The sequence below is a fragment of the Meriones unguiculatus genome (assembly GCF_030254825.1).
Source record: "Meriones unguiculatus strain TT.TT164.6M chromosome X unlocalized genomic scaffold, Bangor_MerUng_6.1 ChrX_unordered_Scaffold_30, whole genome shotgun sequence".
NCBI classification, from domain to species: domain Eukaryota; kingdom Metazoa; phylum Chordata; class Mammalia; order Rodentia; family Muridae; genus Meriones; species Meriones unguiculatus.
In genome coordinates, this window is record NW_026843706.1 from 2,816,512 (window position 1) to 2,835,256 (window position 18,745).

An 18,745-nucleotide genomic window follows, 5' to 3' on the forward strand; every position below is an offset into this window, starting at 1 on the left:
CCTCTTCCAGGAGGAATGGCCTCCACTCCCCGATTCTTAAAGAAAGGTGTTCTGGCTGCTACTTAATTTCCGAAAGAGATATACAAATCTACCAAAATGGGTCAGCATAAAATCAGCTTACTCACAAGACACTTTCCTGAGTAATGACTGCTGAGAAACTTCTCATTCTTTCAAAGTTGCAAAGTCCAGGGCACTCAGAGAGGATAGTTCAGCAGTGGCCTAGTGCTGCGGATAAGTTTATGCAGAATGCAGGTGTACCTCTTTTCTTCAGGGTGTACGGCAAGCCGCCAAGACCCCTATCATCAAAACGAGTTATTATTATAATTTCTTATATTGCAGCGCATAGAACAGCAGAGGAAAAAGTGCTTTCAATAGAGGGCGCTAGAAAGGCGTATGCAGAAAGTGGCTAAGCAAATGGGCAGCAGCTGGGGCCTGTGACCTTCAAGCTTTCTGCTTTTTGGCTGCAGAGGCCTCAGTGGCAACTGCTCCCTCCGCAGACTCTGCCGGATCCTCTTCTTCCTCCTGCTCTTCCTCCCTCTCGTAGTAGTCAGCCTCATAGTAGTTAGCTTCATAGTACACTTCCTCATCGTCTTCTTCCTCCCCTTCTTCCTCCTCGTAGTCAACCTCATAGTAGAGGTCGTCGTCCTCGTCGTCCTCGTCGTTGTCGTCGTCTTCCTTCATGGAGTAGCAGTCCTCCTCCTTAGAGTAGTTGTTCTCATCATAGTAATAGTCCTCATAGTACTTGTCCTCGTAATAGTCATCTTCCTCATCTTCGTAGTACTCCTCCTCCTCCTCCTCCTCCTCCTCCTCCTCCTCACCTTCATCGTAGTAGTCATCAAAATCGTTGTATTCCTCCTCCTCTTCCTCCTCCTCCTCCTCCTGGACCTCCTGGTAGAAGCTGTCCTCGTCCTCATTGTTGTACTCATCTTCATCTTCATCTTCATCCCTGTACTCATTCTCTTCTTGGGGATAGATGTCCGGGTATTTCTGCATGCACTCCTGCATGGCCTGGAACTGGTCTATACAGTTGAACTCCTTGGTTTCGTCGGTGCTGTAGTAGAAGCAGGAAAATGCAGACCTGAAGTGCTCTCTACAGGGGCCACTGGCCATTCCCCCAAAGCATGGACAATTCCAGTTAATGTCTCCGTTTGGCAGGGTCAATCCATACTCCCCATAGGGATCATTGGGGTCGTTAACCACCAGCTCTGCATTGCTGGCACCTTCGTGGTCTTCTTTGGTCACAAATATGACTCGATCCTTCCCTTCCTGCCCGCTGTAGGCCATGGTAGCTCCTGGTGCTAGTTTCAGGGCTGATGCTCACGACTAGCTGCTTGAAGCTCCTAGCTTGCAATGCCGGAGGGTGTGGCTCTAGCTCGTACACCTTCAGGCTGTGACCTCCCTCTCCCTTCCCCAGGCCTAGAGGGGGCGGTTCCGAGGCCAGAACAGACCCGCCCCCTCCAGGCCCTCTTGCAGCCGGCCCTTTGTATTTTTCAAAGGAAAACTTAACCTCCTATGGTTTGGATGAGTACCCTTCAAAGGTCCCTATGTAAAAGTTGGGTACCCCGGTTGGTGCTACTTACTGGGCAGTCCCTGTGAATCTTTAAGCATCCCTTGTAGAAACTAGTGGAAAATCCTTAGATTAATGAGGGCATGCCTTTCAAGGGAATTATGAGTCTAAAATCTCTCAGTCCCTTTGCACCCTGGATGACAACGTGAACACTTTTTCTCTGATATGTGCTTGTATCACAACCATCCATTCATAGACTTGAATCTCCAGAATCATGAGCCAAAACAAAACTCTCTTTACTTCCTAAGTGCCCTGGATCAGGCATTTCCTCATAAAACTGTCTCGTCCATGATCCTTCTTTATCTCTGCATCAGCTAATGGCAAACTTGGCTGAGCATAGGAATCATCTGATGCCTTGTTAAAATTCATGCTCCTTGGTTCCTCACCTGAAAATTATTGTTGAGTAGGTCAGTGTAGGTTCTTGGAATCTGTAATTTTTAAGTATTCCATCGATCAATATGATCTGGACAATTTCCTAATTCTGAAATAAGGTGATTGTTGATATCTCAGAAGTTAAAGGAAATAGGAGTCCTTTAATGGCAGTACAAAAAACAAAAACAAAAACAAAAACAAAAAAACCCTGATATTTCCTTTTAATGATTTTCTCCTGAGAGACAGACAATAAAAAATGATGGCAACCTGTTTTATCAAAACACAGGCCTGAATTATGCTCCCGCATTTCTTATTTTGTTTAGTTATTGTTGTTTTAAAATTAAACAGGTGGTCCTTAATGCTCTTCCACGAAGTAAACCATGGACATGCATTTTATTTTTCAATTTTGCAAGTAGAATTCAGTTATAGCTTCCAGAATGGGAAATGAGTTGGCCACTGCTGTGACCCCCAACAATGACATTCAGCCTCATAGTCATTCTGCTGTCTAGCCCAAGTCAGCTGGTTTCCAGGGGGAGGGGGAGGGTAAAACCATTAAAGATTTAGGTGACCCAGCTGAAGTACAGCTCAGCAATCACTTGTCTTGAAACTCCTGACTGAGCTGGTGACTCACCAGAGCATGCTTTTAAACTCTACCCTCCAAGGCATGCTCAGAGATGGGCTTGAAAAGCCTAGGAAGTATTCCCCAAATGTCTGGCCTGAAATCCTGTTCTTCCATTTGCTGTACCACTGTGATAAGATCGTTGCAAGGCTCGCTTCCACAGCTGTACAGAGGGGGATGATGAAATTCATCCTACCTAGCTGAGGAGAGTGTCTCTCCCCTTTAAAAAAACACTCTGGCTGACAGCCTCAGTGGTGGGTGGTCACTCTGTCAATCAATGTCCAACACTGAGGAAAAAAAAAAACCACAACATTTTTTGGGGGAGGCTGGCCATGGTGGCAGAAGCCTGTCATATCAGAATTTAGGAGATAGAGACTGGAGGGTTAGGCTTCGTTATGTAGCAAGTTCGAGGCTATCCTTGGGTATGTGAGACACTGTCTCAAACAACATCAAAGGGGCAGTAGGATGTCTCAGTGGTAAAGGCCCTTGCTACAAAAGCCTGATTAGCTGGTGCCCTCCTTTGTTGTGCTCCGCCTTATTCTTTTGAGACAGGGTCTTTTGCTAAACCCAGAGCTCATGTTTCTTTGGCTAGGCTGGTGGCTTGCAAACTTGAGAGATCCTCCTGTCTCATTCCCCCCTCCCCCATTAGTATTTTTTAAAAGCTATTTTATTGGGTTCTTATATCTACCTCCCTTCCAACCTTTTATTCTACCCTAATCCCTTCCAACTCACCAGCACTACGTAGGAGAGAAAGAAGTTAGAGGGAAAGGGGGTATAGACCTCTGCAGGCTACCTCCTGATGATTAGGGATATTATGTTCCTTGGGGCAAGTCTAGTCATCCTTGTCAGAATATCTAACAGTCCAGCAGTCTAGCACAGTGAGGTCAAGCAGCTTGCTTAGTGTTACCTAAGGAAAGGGCCAGGTTTTAAGCCCTGGCAGTCCAGCTCCAGAGCCTTTGCCTTTAACCACTCCTCCACACTGTCTCCCATTCCTACAAATACCAAGGGATACACAGCCCTGGCTCCCGTGGTGACAACAGACAGGACAATGTGGGGTTGTCGTGATCTTCAAAGGAAGGGCCAGAGATGTGGATGATGAGACTGAGAGGGTCTCAATGGTCAGTTGATGCTGGGAATCACTGGCAACATGGTGGGGGAAGAAAGGAGCCCCATAATTGCCTTATTTGCAATAAATGTGTAATTACAGAATCAGCACAAATAACAAAGCTAATTCAGAATTATCAGAGATAAATTCAGCAGTTTCTATACGCAAAACGACTCTTTCTGCACATTGAGAGTCAGTACTTATGAGATTCAGGAAAATCTAATAATACCATAAGGGTTGCATACAACTCTGAGTTTTGAACTCAAGTACCTACCTATCCTCATCCTTGTGCAGCAAGTGCTCTTGTCCACCGAGCCATCCGCCCAGTCCAGTGTTAGTGTTTTTAAGGAAAGATTACAGAGAGTGTCATCCTAAATTCTTATTTTTCAGTTAGCATAAAAAGCAATGGGGTTCACTGTGGGAATTTCACACATACTTTCATCGCCCTGACTGGTCTAGAACTAGCTATGGAGACCAGGCTGGCCTTGAACACACAGGGTTCCACCTACTTCTACCTCCTGAGTGCTGGGAGTAAAGGCCTGTGGCATTGTGCTTAGCTAGTTCTTGATGTGTTTTAAACATGAGCCCCTGTCTGAAGCATAGCTGACAAAGATTTGCAGCCACTTTGTAAATTGTCTGTTCAGCCCAGTGATAAGTTTCCCTTGCAGTGCCGACCCCTGTGCTGTTGGGGGTCCTTCTGACAGAGGTCTTGATTAATCGTATGTTTTGAAGTATTTTCTGTATGTTCACCTCTGGCAGTTTCAGGTTTTATATTGAGATATTTGTATAATAATTTTAAAAAGAGAATAAAAAAAAAAAGGATTTGGAGAGATCAGTGTGGCTAGAACATGAAAGGAAGAGACCAGAGAAGGCAAAGCACCTCGAGATTGAACTCTGGAGATTGGCAGAAGGTGTTAGGTCTGTGACCTCATGCTGATCTGTGTGTCATGGAGCCAGGGAAGCAGTCTCTGAAAGCATGAGGTGGGGAAGTTCTTAGGTATTACACATGAAAGAGTTCAATCTTTCCTTTTTAAAGATTTATTTATGTACATGAGTGTGCTGTCATTTACGTATACTCCTGAGTGCCAGAAGAGGGGATTAAACCAAATAGCTCGTTGTAAGCCACCATGTGGTTGCTGGGAATTGAATTTAGGAGCTTGGGAAGAACAGCCATTGCTCTTAACCACCGAACATCTCTCCAACACCTTGAAAGTTATTCTTATCGGAGCTAGCCCCACAGGGTTGAAAAAAAAAAAAAAAAAACCTTGAAGGAATCAAACTGTTTCCACATAACTTCAGCCTAGAGAAGATTTAGTTACAAAATGCTAAGGAAGCCTTTTGATTTAAACAGAAACATCCAGCCTGGAACAATGGCCCTAGTGTCTGGCATCTAATTTCTGACTAGTGTGATTATGTGAGATTGTCTCTATTCTTAAAAAACATGCTGAAAAGTTTAGGCCTCAAGGACTGTGGTCTGTGGGATTTGCAAAAGGGAAGGGGTAGAGGATAAGTGAATGTGGATCAACATTTCTACAGGTTTCTTTGTACTACTTTTATTTTTACAACTGTAGATTGAAATGATTAATATGCTAAGTTATTATAAAATGTCTAATGCTTCTTGCATTTCAAAAACACGTAATTTGTACTATTTAGAACATGTTACCATGGTGTTCAATCTAGTTACAGGAAAAGTATGTAACTTTTAACTACCAACTGTTGCACAGAATAGGAAATAGCACGAGAGGGCACTTGCAAAAGCAAATAATTACAAAAACATGGAGAAAAATTAACAAAGAGCTCTTTGTGCTAATGATGGGCATTTGGAAGTCCTTTATCAGTCATTTCTTATATTTTGCTTAAATGGGAAATTTTCAAATATCATTTCTTCTGACCTGGTGTTCATTTTATTTTAAAAATTATGTATATGAGTATGTATCTCTGTGTGGGTTCCTGCATGTGAGTTGTGAGCTGCCCAGCCACCTGTAACTGCAGCTCCAGGGGGTGTGATACCCTCTTCTAGTCTCTTCAGGCACCTCTCTTCAGGTTTTCCGCAGCAACTGCTCTTAGCCACAAAGCCATGTCTTCGCTCCCATTTTTTTTTTTTTTTTTTTTAGATAGGATAGTCTCATTGTGTAGTTCAGGATAACTGGGAATTCACAATCCTCCTGCTTCCGCCTCTGAGATTATAGGCTTGCACCAGTCCACCTGGTTGATGTTCTTACTGATTAAACTAATAGAGTCTAGAGCCTTTCTAGATGTTTGGAAAAATCGGACTTACTACGAAAGGCAGAAGTAATGGGCATAGTATGAGAGAAGCAGTGATAGGAGGTGTTGTTCCTAATTTCAGTAAGGAAGAGTGTAGGGCACGTGAACCCTGCCACCAGGGGAAATGCAGTGGAGGAAGAGGGAGGTTGACACGTGTCCAAATCCCGGAAATCTCATCATGAGACAGGCAGGAGGAAGGATTGTTCCCTCCCTGTTTTGGGCCTGTATGTCAGGGTGCACGTAGCGACCCCCACCTCCACCATCCTTGAGGTAGTCACGTAGCCTGGTGAGCAGGTTTCAGGTTTCCTTATAAAGGCATATCCAGCTAGCACCTGGAATTCTTCTTCATGCAAATGAATGTCTTTCCAGCATCTCTGCTCCGGCTGATGATGTTCACTAACCCTGAAAACCCACTTCCCCGAGGGTTATCTAGCTCTTATTCCTCCCCACCCCCCAATAAAGAAGAGCTGTGTCACTAGAGGAGCTATATCAGAAAAGGTCTTCTCCCCTCCAGGCATTTCACCGCCAAACCAGATTCTGCTAACCCATCTGCCTGGCTAAGCTTCATTCCTTCAAGTCTAGCATCTGTACACGCTGGAGCCTGGATGCCCCGAAGGGAAGAAGCAGGACCTGGGCTCCTGAACAACAGAAAAACAGGTCCAAGGGGATCCAAGAATCCTAAAGTACTCTGTATTTCAATATGCCCGCATGTTCTCTCTAGGTTGGGAACACATGGGCCTGTTATCACTCGGACCAATTGCACTTAATTTTCTTCATTGAGTGAACCTAACCAACGTTAAGATGACAAATGTCAATTCTTTGGTCAGCTTGACGTTTGTGGTACACGTAAGAAGACCCTAACATTTGGTACTGAGAGAGTGGTGAAGGAAGCATTGGAGATCATCAAGAAGATGGTGTAATTTTTATTTCTGATATTTAGGAATAAATTCAATCAAAACAAGTATGTTTTGGGCACTGGATTCGTATTAATCCTGTGTCTCCCACCCAATACTAACCAAGGCCAACCCTGTTTAGCTTCCAAGGCCAGATGAGATCAGGTGCATTCAAGATGGCATGGCCATAGACTATTTTTTTTTTTTTCTTTAAGAGCCTGGAAGCTTAACCATCTAAGATGTCTGAAGAAGTGTTTGTTGAACATTCTTCTGCCTCATGGTCTGTTTATCTGCTTTAATAAGAAACTTGTTTTCATGTTGGACCTTTCATAATCAGAAACATATCTTACTCCTATAGGTTTGCTTAATTTTATTTTTTAGACCCTGGCCTGGTGGCACATCCCTTTAATTCCAGGACACACAAGGCAGACTGGCAGATCCCTGGGAGGTGGAGACCAGCCTGGTATGCATAGGAAGTTTCAGGACAGCCAAGGCCACTTAGTGAGAAAGAGACTCTGTTGCAAAAAAAGGAGGAGGAGAAAGAGGAGAAGGAAGAGAAGGAGGAGGAGGAGGAGGAGAAATTTTACTTTAGGATATTAGGAAATTCAACTCCATCCATAAAGTAGGGAAAATGTATGACTCAGACTTTCTTTTCTTTTCTTTTCTTTTCTTTTTTTTTTTTTCGTTCAGCCCGGACGTGACTTTACTGGGGATGTGGGTCCCTGATGCCCGCATCTCAGTCCCTCCTCTCCCACACCGACCCCACCTCCAGCACAGGCCCGGAGGGGCTTCGAACTTCCGACTCTGGCGCCCTGGCAGGAAGTAACTGGGGAGGAGGGGGCAGGCAGGCATTCCTGTTTGACCAGATGTTCATCCATCCCCACCTCCTCTGCCAGGCTGGAGGGTGAGCAGTGGTCACGGAGAGGCAGAGGGGTGAGCCCTTTCAGGGGAGCTGTCAGGGAAGGACTCCCCCCCTTCCCCCATCCACCACTGAATGCTTTCCCTGTGCCGAGGGGCTGTGGGACTGATCACTAGCTAACTTCCCTGACTCAGACATTTTTCAAGTTCCCAAATCAAATGTAAACTCAGTGACTAAAAGCAACGAAGTTTGCCTGGGGAGTAACTGAGGTGCCAGTGGCATGCAGACGACTCCACACTGCTTCAGGCCTAGTGGTCCTCAGATCTGGCACAGTACATTAAAGTCATTTTGGGAGCTTTAAAACATCTTATGAAAGTAGAAATGAAACTGTCTAGGGAACAAAGGAGACTAAGTGATGTGGGGTGGGGGGAGAAGGTAGGCAGGTATAAGGGGAAGATACTCAGAATAAATTACATACTTATACAAAATAGCCTTATGTGACAATCATCATCATCATAAAATCTCATGGCTAGGAAGTCAAATCAGAATGTCTGGAAATGGCTTGGCTGTCAGCAGCTTTTAAGGTTCTCTGGTTGGTTCCCATATACCACCCCAAGGAACATTGACCTTGAGTAAGATGTGATTTTTTTTTTTACTGTCCCATAAAGTGAAAATTTCAAAAAATAAAATTGAAGAATTGATCTTAGCCTGTCTTACAGGCACGTATAAATTATAACTCCAAATTCTGTTCTTTGTCAAATGCTTTTAGGGTATAAAGAACCATTTTTTAAAAATCACTATTTATAAATTTAAGGAATTCTGAATAAAAAAAATGAATGAATGAATAGAAACAATGAACACAAAGAATATAGCAGAAAACACATTTGCTAGGCTTGGTGACACAGGCCTGTAATTCCAGCTACTTGGGAGGCTGGGGCTGGAGGATCAGTAGATTGCATTCAAGGGCAGCCCGGGTAACTTAGAACAGGAACAAAAAAAATGCTCCCACAACCCTTATCACTCAGGAAATTACAAGGGCTCTATGAGCCCTTTGTTAGGAGCTGGGAGCAAAGTCTAAGTATATAGTTCTTTTTCTTCTTTTTTAAAAAGATGATTTTTATTTTACATACATGGGTATTTTGCCTGCATGCATGTCTGTGCATCACTTGCATGCCTAGCGTCGGTAACGCCAGAAGGTGGTACAGGATCTCCTTAAATGGAGTGTCAGAATCTTTGTGAAGGGTTCTGGGAACTAAACTAGGACCTTCTGTAAGAGCAACAATGACTCTTAACCATTGAACCATTTCTCCAGTCCCCAAATGTATACTGTGCTATACTACCACTGTCTTTAAGACTGAATACTGACCATTCTGGAGAGGGAACTTTTGTCATATTAACATGGTGTAAACTTAGAATTTTTTGTTTTTTGTTTTCTTGCAACAGAAAGTCACTGCATGCAGAAAAACAATTGTACCTGGTCACAGGGTAATAATAGTGAAGACCTCAGTAGAACAGTGAATGACATCAACGATCTCAAGAACTATCCAGAAAGGGAGCATATCAAAAGAGCTTTGAAACTATTTTAGTTAGGTTTCCGTTGCTGTGATAAAAAACATGGTGAAAAGCTACTGGGGGAGGAAGGAATTTCTTTGGCTTAGAGATTACAGTCCATCACTCAAAGAAGCCAGGGCAGGAATCTGGAGGCAGAAACCAAGGGAGAGGCCACAGAGGGGTGCTACTTACTGGCTTTCTTCCCATGGCTTGCTCAGCCTGCTTTCTCCAGGACCCTCCTGCCCAGGGATGGCATCATCCACATGGGTGGGATAGGCTCTTCCATATCAATCATCAATCAAGAAAATGCCCCAAAACAAATAAAATAAAAATAAAACCAATACCCAAACTCAAGCAAGCAAGCAAAAAGTAACTAGCACAGAGAACCCTTACTTCAAAATTTAAGAAAAAATAGAAAGACAGTTGGGGTTGTGGCTCAATGATAGAACACATGCCTACAATGTATGAGACACTGAGTTTGATCCCTAGAACAAGAGAGAAAATACAAAAGAAAGAAAGCATGATTAGTATGCCATTTTAGCAGTAAAATTAAAAAAAAAAAAACACACATTTATTTCAGCTAAGATTTGACCATTAGGGAAGACTTTATAATAATGCTTCTAATTAGGAATGGGAAAGAGACACAGGGGCAGGAGAACTGCTGGAGTCACTGGCCCATTTTCCTAAGCAGCTCAGTGACTTTGCTCTCCTCAGAAGAAAGGGACTTTCCCAGTTTTCTGCTCAGACTCTGCTATGTGTCCACATAGAGGGCAGCATCTCAACACAGAGCACTTCACTCCACCCTGATTCTTCTTCCCCCACCGTGTTGCCAGTGATTCCCAGCATCAACTGACCATTGAGACCCTCTCAGTCTCATCATCCACATCTCTGGCCTTCCTTTGAAGATCACGACAACCCCACATTGTCCTGTCTGTTGTCACCTCGGGAGCCAGGGCTGTGTATCCCTTGGTATTTGTAGGAATGGGAGACAGTGTGGAGGAGTGGTTAAAGGCAAAGGCTCTGGAGCTGGACTGCCAGGGCTTAAAACCTGGCCCTTTCCTTAGGTAACACCAAGCAAGCTGCTTGACCTCACCGTGCTTCAGTTTACCCATATGTAAAATGGGAACGATAATAATGGAATCTCACCCTGACTGGTTATGAGGAATTAAACAACACACAGAAAGGAATCAGTGCAATGCCTGGGGCAGGGTAAACCCTAAAGAAATGGAAATGGTTATCTATAAATGGTACTTCTCTTCCATATGGCCTCATCAACAAAAATCATGAGAGTGATCTTGCGAGCCAGTTCAGGACGTTTTCCAGGGAGGACTGGTGTTGAATAGAGGGACTTCCTTCTTTGCTCCCCATCTTCCCTGAATGGACGGTGTTCTCAGAGTAGCGCCCCTCCACTGGGGAATGCGATGCTTTTGCTGAGCTATTTTAAATAATACAGAGGGTATCGAGCTTGGTGTCTTTCCTCCTGTAGGCACCACCTTGCAGCTTTTCTGTGTTCAATAACTTCATGGTCTCGTTGGCTTCCCACTAAGGCCAAATATACCTCCAGACAGCTTCCAAGAACATGTGGCTTTGAGAAACTTCCCATTTCCTTTAGGAACCTGATGCAGAAGGGATGTGTTATTTATGTCTTTCCAGTGGGGAAAGGAGAAATTAGACATAGTGTAGTTTACACTCACCAACAAGGTAGCCATAGCTAACGTGTCCTGTTAATTAAAGCGCTGATTGCTTGGGTAATTAATGGGTTCAAGACAATAACATCAGTCTACTAGGATCTTCTTCAAGCATTGACTGGGCATCTGTTATATACCAGACACTGTAGCATACATAGACAAGCAAAGTAAGATGGCTGCCCTTTAGACATTTGTGTGAAGATCATTTTTTTTTTGTAGGCTCTGACAGTTGGAAGAAGTACCTCTGTCCTCCACTCATAAGACTTCTGTTCACAGTTCCTGACAAAGGTCTCTCAGAACAAGTGTAATTTCCTGAGTGATAAGGTGCTAGCAGCATCTTTTATTCTGATGTTTGGCCTTTGGCATTGTTGCTGAGTCCAGGCTCTAAATCCCTTGTAATATCCTGAGCAATTTGGGTGATAGAAGGTTCTTGTTGCTTACATAGAGCTCTTCAAAGCCTTCAATGGTAGGAGCCTCCCTCCCCCCCCCCCCCGCCCTTTTTTTTTTTTTTTTTTTTTTTTACTGAAACAATGTTTCAAGATGAAAGCTGGTTGAAAAACAGATAAAACCCGAGTAGCAGACCCTTTGAACTTTTAGGTCCACCTCCCTCAACTACTGGGGGTCAGGAGAAGAACAGGTCATATCTTTCTGATGAATCCTTCATGAAGTCCCTAAATGCCCAGGTTCGGAGAGTGTCAAGGTTGGTGAATGTATCTGTGGACGGCCGCGGTGGAACATCCTAACCGGAATAGTGCTATAAGCCCCTGGACTTCACTCTGGGTACCTCTTTCACAGGGACACCTCACAACACCCTCCATAACAAAGTGGCCAACAGTATGAAAGGTGCAGTGCTGAGTTCTGTGAGCAACTGTAACAGGTTATCAGACTCGGGAGGGGGCTGTGAGAACCTCTCAGATTTCTAGCTACTTGATCAAAAATCCCTGATGTAGGGATTTAGTTAGGGCTTGGAATTAACATTTCGAGTGGGACTCGGTACAGTTTCAGACATGAATCAAATTGTAGGGCATTCGCATGGCATCCAGGATGTTGGAAAGCTAGTTTTTTGATGTGAAGGGAAATCCTACATATTTGATTGGCTTAGAAGTGTTCTGTGGCTAGAAATAGCTGTTAGCCGACACTTATATCAATCTTTTAGTATCAAGAACAGAAGAATATATCCCCCAGTAACTTAACAATAAAGGAAAGTTATAAGTCATGAAATAAAAAACTCGAGAGACTGCCATAGCTGTTGGAGAGGCTTGATCTGGTAGCCTAAAGACACCACAATGGACCCCAAATTTCCATTTGGCTTTGTACAGATTATTCAAACAAAAGACGCATTCCCTTGTAGTCTCCCCATGACTTCTGGCAATAGTCACGGTTTCCTCTTCTTCATTTCCAGTTGGAAAAAGGATATTGGCTGATTTCCTAGTAAAAAAGTCCTGACATTTGCTTCAATTGTCTTGGATCATACAATATAACCACCTCTGAGTATGAATTGCACGGGAGATGACATAAATAATTATCTTAGCTTTCTTCAAATGCTACATCCTTGAGACATTAGAAGGAAGATACAGTGTGGAGTATTGATCTCGGCAGCATAATTAAATTGACCAAATGCTTTCAAAGGTTAACTGTGGATATGATCTAGTAATGAAAACAATCTTATTTTCCCCACATTTACCAAAGTCTTGTTCCTTTATAGTGAGTTCCCCAACCTTGACATAATTAGCATTTGAGGCCAGATTTTGCTTTTGCTGTGTGTGTGTGTGCGCGTGCGTGCGTGTGTGTGTGTGCACATGTTCTCTGGGAGACAAAATTGCTTTCTCTTAGGTAAAAATCCCTATTATGGATGTCTGCAGACATGTCAGTTTCCACAACTGTGGGAGAGTGGGTGGTGCTACTGACATCTAGTGGGTAGAGGGCAGGAATGCGGCACAGCATCTACACTGCACAACACAGTCCTACAAAAAAAGAGTCATCTGACCCAAGATGTCAACAGTGCCAAGGTAGAAAAGGCCTGGGCTAGCCAAAAATCTAATGACAGTTTCTAGTTTTATGTTTTAAACACAGACTATTCTATATTTGCCGACATTAAGTGAAAAATTCCCAGCAATAATGAACAGTCGAGAACAGGGGAAAGATGTCATCTTTTTTTCTGGCAGTCAAGGTTCAATATATTAGGACTTCATCTTCCTTCCCTTCTTCTCCCTTCTTCTCCTCCTCTGCCTTCTTATTTTTTCCTTCTCTTTTTTTTTTTTTAAAATTGAGCTCAGTATGTGTTTAACCTTGAGCAATTCTGCCTCGGCCTCTGAAGAGCAAAGTTTAAATTCTTAAACTATTACCTCTGGCTTAAACATTTAATTTTTCTCAAAGTAGTTCATTAAAAGTGTGTGAGTGTGTGCATGTGTGTGTGTGTGTGTGTGTGTGTGCTATGTATATGGGGGTATATGGGTCCATGTGTGTACCTGTGGAGGTCAGAGGTCAATGTCAAATGTTTTCCTCTATAATTCTCCACCTTATTTTTTTTTTGAGATTAGTCTCTCTCTGATTTTTTGAGATCACTCTCTGGAGCTCACTGATTGGCTAGACTGGCTGGCCATTGAGCTCCTGACATCCTGTGGTCTCTGTCTCCTAGAGCTAGGATTTCAGGGAAATTAACTCTGGCTTTATATATGAGTGCTGGGGATCCAAATTGAGACCCTTAGGATTTTATGACAAACACTTTATCCATTAAGCATTTCCTCAATACCAATGCCACACTTCCTGTGTGTATATGGTGTTCATGGGTGTTTGTGTGTGTTTGTATCTGTAGAGGACAAAGGTTGACATAGGTATCTTCCTCTATTGCTCCTCATATTATATTATTATTGTTGTTGTTTGTGTTTTTTTTAAATTATTATTACTAGTTATTATTTGTGGCCAGTCTCTCATTGAAAGTGAAGATTGCTGGTTTGGGCAGGTTGGTTGGTCACTAAGGCCTGAAATCTTTTTTCCTCACCTCTAAAGTGCTAGAATTAGAGGTGTGTGTTGGTATGCTTAGCTTTTTAAAAGATAGGCGCCAGAGATCCAAACATACGCTTGTGCAGAAAGTACTTTGTTGATTCAATCATCTTTCCAGGCCCTAAAGTATTTCTTTTAGTCCCCCTGCCTGGTTCTTTACCAAACCACAGTGGGATTTTAAGGATAACATCTGGTAAATGAAACTCACCATAGTTATACAGTGCTTGCCTAGCATGCATGAAGCACTGGATTGAGCCTTCAACACTGCCAGAACCCATCATAAGACGGTCCTTTTACGATATGCTAGTTTAATAGGATTGTCAAATTCTACTCATCTGAATGTTGTTCCAAATTCCCACTAAAGCTAACCTTTAGTGCGATTTGTTTTTGTTACGTCTAGAGAAAGCAATTCCTGTTTATTGAAAAATGTGGGAGTCTTACTCCATACTGTAATGAACATTTGCATTCTTTTGAAATAGTAGCAGAAATGTCAGACGTTTTCGGGAAGACATTTACTTCCACCAGGTTAATGAATGAATAGTTGTACAGTTTCTTCCCTTTGTCAGAATCTTGAGCACTTGAACAACAGGAGAGCATTTGTTAAATGTTTTGGATACTGTAAGATAAATTTCCAGTCAGATTCGCTTAATGGATAGTTAAGGATGACATGAGACAATCTCTGGATAGGAGCTGAGATGGAATTTCTTATAGTGTAATTCTGGGATTAATATTCTAGGCCCCAAAATTTCACTTTGACCACTTTATTACTTCTCAAGGGGTAGAGATTTGGCCTGCTGTTCTATATCCCCACAAGAAACTCCTCTGTCACCCTCTCTTTCCCGTTGCTGGTCTTCTCTTTCTGTTCATTTATTCATGTCTACCCTCCTAGGTGTTCTAAGATGAGGTTAGTTGTACACCTTCTCTTTATTATAAGTAACTTACTGCTATTCTGACACCAAGTGGTATTCTGCCTTACGGTTTTAGCATTAGCTATCAAGAACTAATGTAGATTTTGTGAGTTAAAGGGAGCATTCCTTTAAACAAGATGGCCAATTGTTCAAATGTCAGTCACAGGTCAAGTTAGGTGACTAAACTCAAAGTCAACGATGTGGAAATCAGGAGTTGGAAAACATACCATGATAAGCTCTACGGAGCACACAACAGTGTTGGCTCCAAAGAAGACAGTGATTAGTTCTGCTTGAAAGCGGCCAGAAGAGCCTAGAGAGAATGACTAAGCCAGGATGTTTCTTTGTTTTTTTGAGACAGTCTTCCTATGTGGTCCAGGTAGTCTTGGACTCAGCCTCAGCCTCCAGAGTTCCAGGACTGCAGGCCTCTATCACCACAAGTAGTCCCTGGTCCAAGTTTTGTTTTGTTTTCCAATTTATTTATTTATTTTTTAAATGTATCCAATGTTCTGTCTACATGTACACCTGCACACCAGAAGAGGGCACCAGATCTCATTATAAATTGCTGTGAGCCACCATGTGGTTGTTGAGAATCGAAGTCAGGAACTCTGGAAGAGAAGTCATTTCTTTTAACCTCTGAGCCATCTCTCCAGCCCCCAACCTGGTCCAAGTTTTACTGTATGACTAGACAATTCTAGGAATTAATTGATGGGGGGGTCCAAGATAAGGGGGTGAGCAATTAAGTCACATATTATTCTCACATATTTGTCCTAAAAAATCCCTATTTTGGGTAGTTACCTTAATTGGGTAGTAGGATATTTAGTCATCAGAGAAATGTAAATCATATCAATAATAAGATATTACTTCAGCAGGCTGAAGAGATGAGTCAGCAGTTAAGAGCACTGGTTGCTCTTCCAGAGGACCTTAGTTCAATTTATAGCATCCACATGGTAGCTCACAACTATCTCTAACTCCAGTTCCAGGGGGGAATCTGATGTTCTTTTTTGGCCTTGGCATGCATGTAGTATACAGATAACATAGCCCCCATATAAAATAAATAAATAAATATATAAATAAATAAATAAAACAGAAGATACTGCTTCACCCCCAACTAGGATGAGTATATTTAAGAAAGATAATACATGTCAGTGAGATGTGGGCAAATTAAAACTTTTATGTGTGCCATTAGTTAAAATGTAAAGTGCTGCAGCTACTTTGGAAAACAGTTTACTGGCATCTTGCAAGGTTAAATATAAATACTATAGGAGCTAGAAAATTTACTTTAAAATATATAAACTCAATATGTAAAATATGTATACCAATAGTTTGGAGATATGTGTTCAGACAACAATTTATGCAGCATTCACAATAACCCCCAGATGGAAACAATGTCCACCAACCAATGAATAGAACGCACACAACATGTCTTATGTATAGGAATAGAATACAGCTTGTCAATAATAAATAATGAAATGTTGAAACAATACAAATAAAAGGAGTCAGCAACAAAAGTCCAGATATTATAGGATTCCATTTACATGAAGTATCCAAAATAGACAAATTTGTAAAGAAAGAAAGTCGATCACTGCTTACCAAGGACTGAGACAAGGAACTTGTGGGTGAGGATGGTGGGTGATGGGTGATACAAATGTTCTAAAGTTGATTATGATGATGGTTGCACAACTCTGAACATACAAAAGGCACTGAAGAGTACGCTTTAAGAGAAATCAATGATGTATGAATTATAAATTAGTAAAAGCTGCTGCAAAAGTGACACACAGCAAGACATGGAGCCATAGAAGCACGAAATTTTTCAAGGAGACAAGCAAGTTGACATAATCCTTATGAAATGGGTATGGGGAAATTTAGGAGGACAGATAGGGGTCAGATCATGGAGGGTATGAGGCAAATAAGGAGTAACAACAATGTTTTAGAAATATTAGTGCATGCATGGAAAAAAATTGAAGAAATAAGATGGGAGAGGGATGGTAGGTAAGACTTCTGCAATATATATATATATATATATATATATATATCAACTGATAAAGGCTTAGCCAGAATGGTGGTGGTAGGGATGGAGAAAGAGAAGAAAGAACACAAGAAAAAAAATCAAGACGGGACCCTATTATTGAGTACAAGCTGGTCTGGAACTTGCGGGTAGTCCTGCAAGGTCTTGAACTCACTACCCTTCTGCTTTCACTTCCAAAGTGTTGGGATTGCAGGCCTGCACCACTATGCCTGGCTTACAAGAAATGTAAAAGGTAAGAGCTTATAAAACCTTATTAGGTTCTATTATGTCATTTTATTTATAATAATAATATTATTATTATTTGTTTTATTTTTCTTTGAGACAGGATTTCTCTATGTAGCCCTAGCTGTCCTAGAACTCACTCTGTAGATTAAGCTGATCTCAAACTTAGAGATCCACCTGCCTCTGCCTTCTGAGTGCTGAGGTTAAAGGCATGTGACAACACTGACTGGCATCATTATGGCATTTTAAAATAAAGATTTAAAAATTATGTATTTATGTATATGTATCTGTGTAAGTGTGGGTAACCAGGGAGGCCAAATAAGGGACTCAGATTTCCTGGAAATAGAGTTACAAATGGTTGTAAGCCACCTGCTGTGGGTGCTGGGAACCAAACCTGGATTCTCTAGAAGAGAAGCATGTGCTCTTAACTGCTGAGCCATCTCTCCAGCCCCATTATAGCATTAAAAAAATAACAAAAACAAACAAACAAAAAATAACAAAACCAAAATGTGTTTCTGTTGTTTCTCTCCATTACCCCACAAGAGATCTTTAACAGGACAAAGAAACAGGGTTTTAAGATCAGATAAGTGATTATGGATGAAGGAAACAAAGACATATTCATGTACATCTTCATGTCCCTAGTTATTCACATTCCTCAGATAAAACTACGTCCAGTGAAGTTTAGTGAACAAATGAATGGATGAAGTGGATTCTTGCATTTTCGGAATTGCTCTTACTTACCAGAGGACTTCTGGACACAGCAAAGGATTTTTAAAAGTGCAAATGAGGGACTATGACAGCAAAGGATTTTCAAAAATGTAGATGAGGGACTGTAACAACAAAGGAGTTGTAAAAATGTAGATGTAAATGTGATATCCAGAGACTAGATACTTTCATATGAAAGAAAGGGTATGACAGGGAGAGAAAGAAATAATGGTAAATTTAAAGGTACACATTTCCTCTCATTAGACAGGACCTACTTCCCCAATCAGTGGACTTGGAAAGGAACAGGGAGGAGATGAGGGAGGGAGGGAATGAGGGAGCAGGATACAGCTGGGATACAGAGTTAATAAAATGTAACTAATAATAATAATAAAAAGAAAAAAATAAAGTATATAAAAAAAGAGAGCATGGAATGCTCTATACATTGACAAGATGAATATTTTATTAAGGCTGTAAGTCATTAAATTTTTTTCTTTATTATTATTATTTATTACAATTTATTCACTTTATATCCTGGCTGTAGTCCCCTCCATCATCTCCTCCAGGTTCCACCCTCCCACCATCTTCCCCCTCTGTGTCCCTCCCCTAGGCCACTGATAGGGAGGTCCTCCTCCCCTACTATCTGACCCTAGCCTATCAGATCTCGTCAGGACTGTCTGGATCCTCTTTCTCTGTGGCCTAGCAAGGCTACCTCGCCAAGGTGAGGTGATCAAAGATCACCTGAGTCCATGTCAGAGACAACCTCTGCTCCCTTTACTAGGGAACCCACTTGGAAACTGAGCTGCCTATGGGCTACATCTGAGCAGGGTGTCTAGGTCCTCTCTATGCATGGTCCTTAGTTGGAGCATCGGTTTCTTCAGGATCCCCTGAGCCCATATTATTTGGTTCTGTTGGTCTCCTTGTAAAGATTTTGTCCCTTCCAGGTCTTTCTATCTCCCCCTTCT

At 42.0% G+C, this 18,745-nt stretch overlaps 1 protein-coding gene across 1 annotated transcript; it reads right to left on the bottom strand.

The window, feature by feature from the left end:
* Positions 1-441: 441 nt before the first annotated feature.
* On the bottom strand, positions 442-1,284 carry LOC110541943 (myelin transcription factor 1-like protein). Its single transcript, XM_021628618.1, has one exon. The coding sequence runs from the start codon at positions 1,282-1,284 to the stop codon at positions 442-444; it is 843 nt and encodes a 280-aa protein (XP_021484293.1).
* Between the last annotated feature and the right edge of the window lie 17,461 nt (positions 1,285-18,745).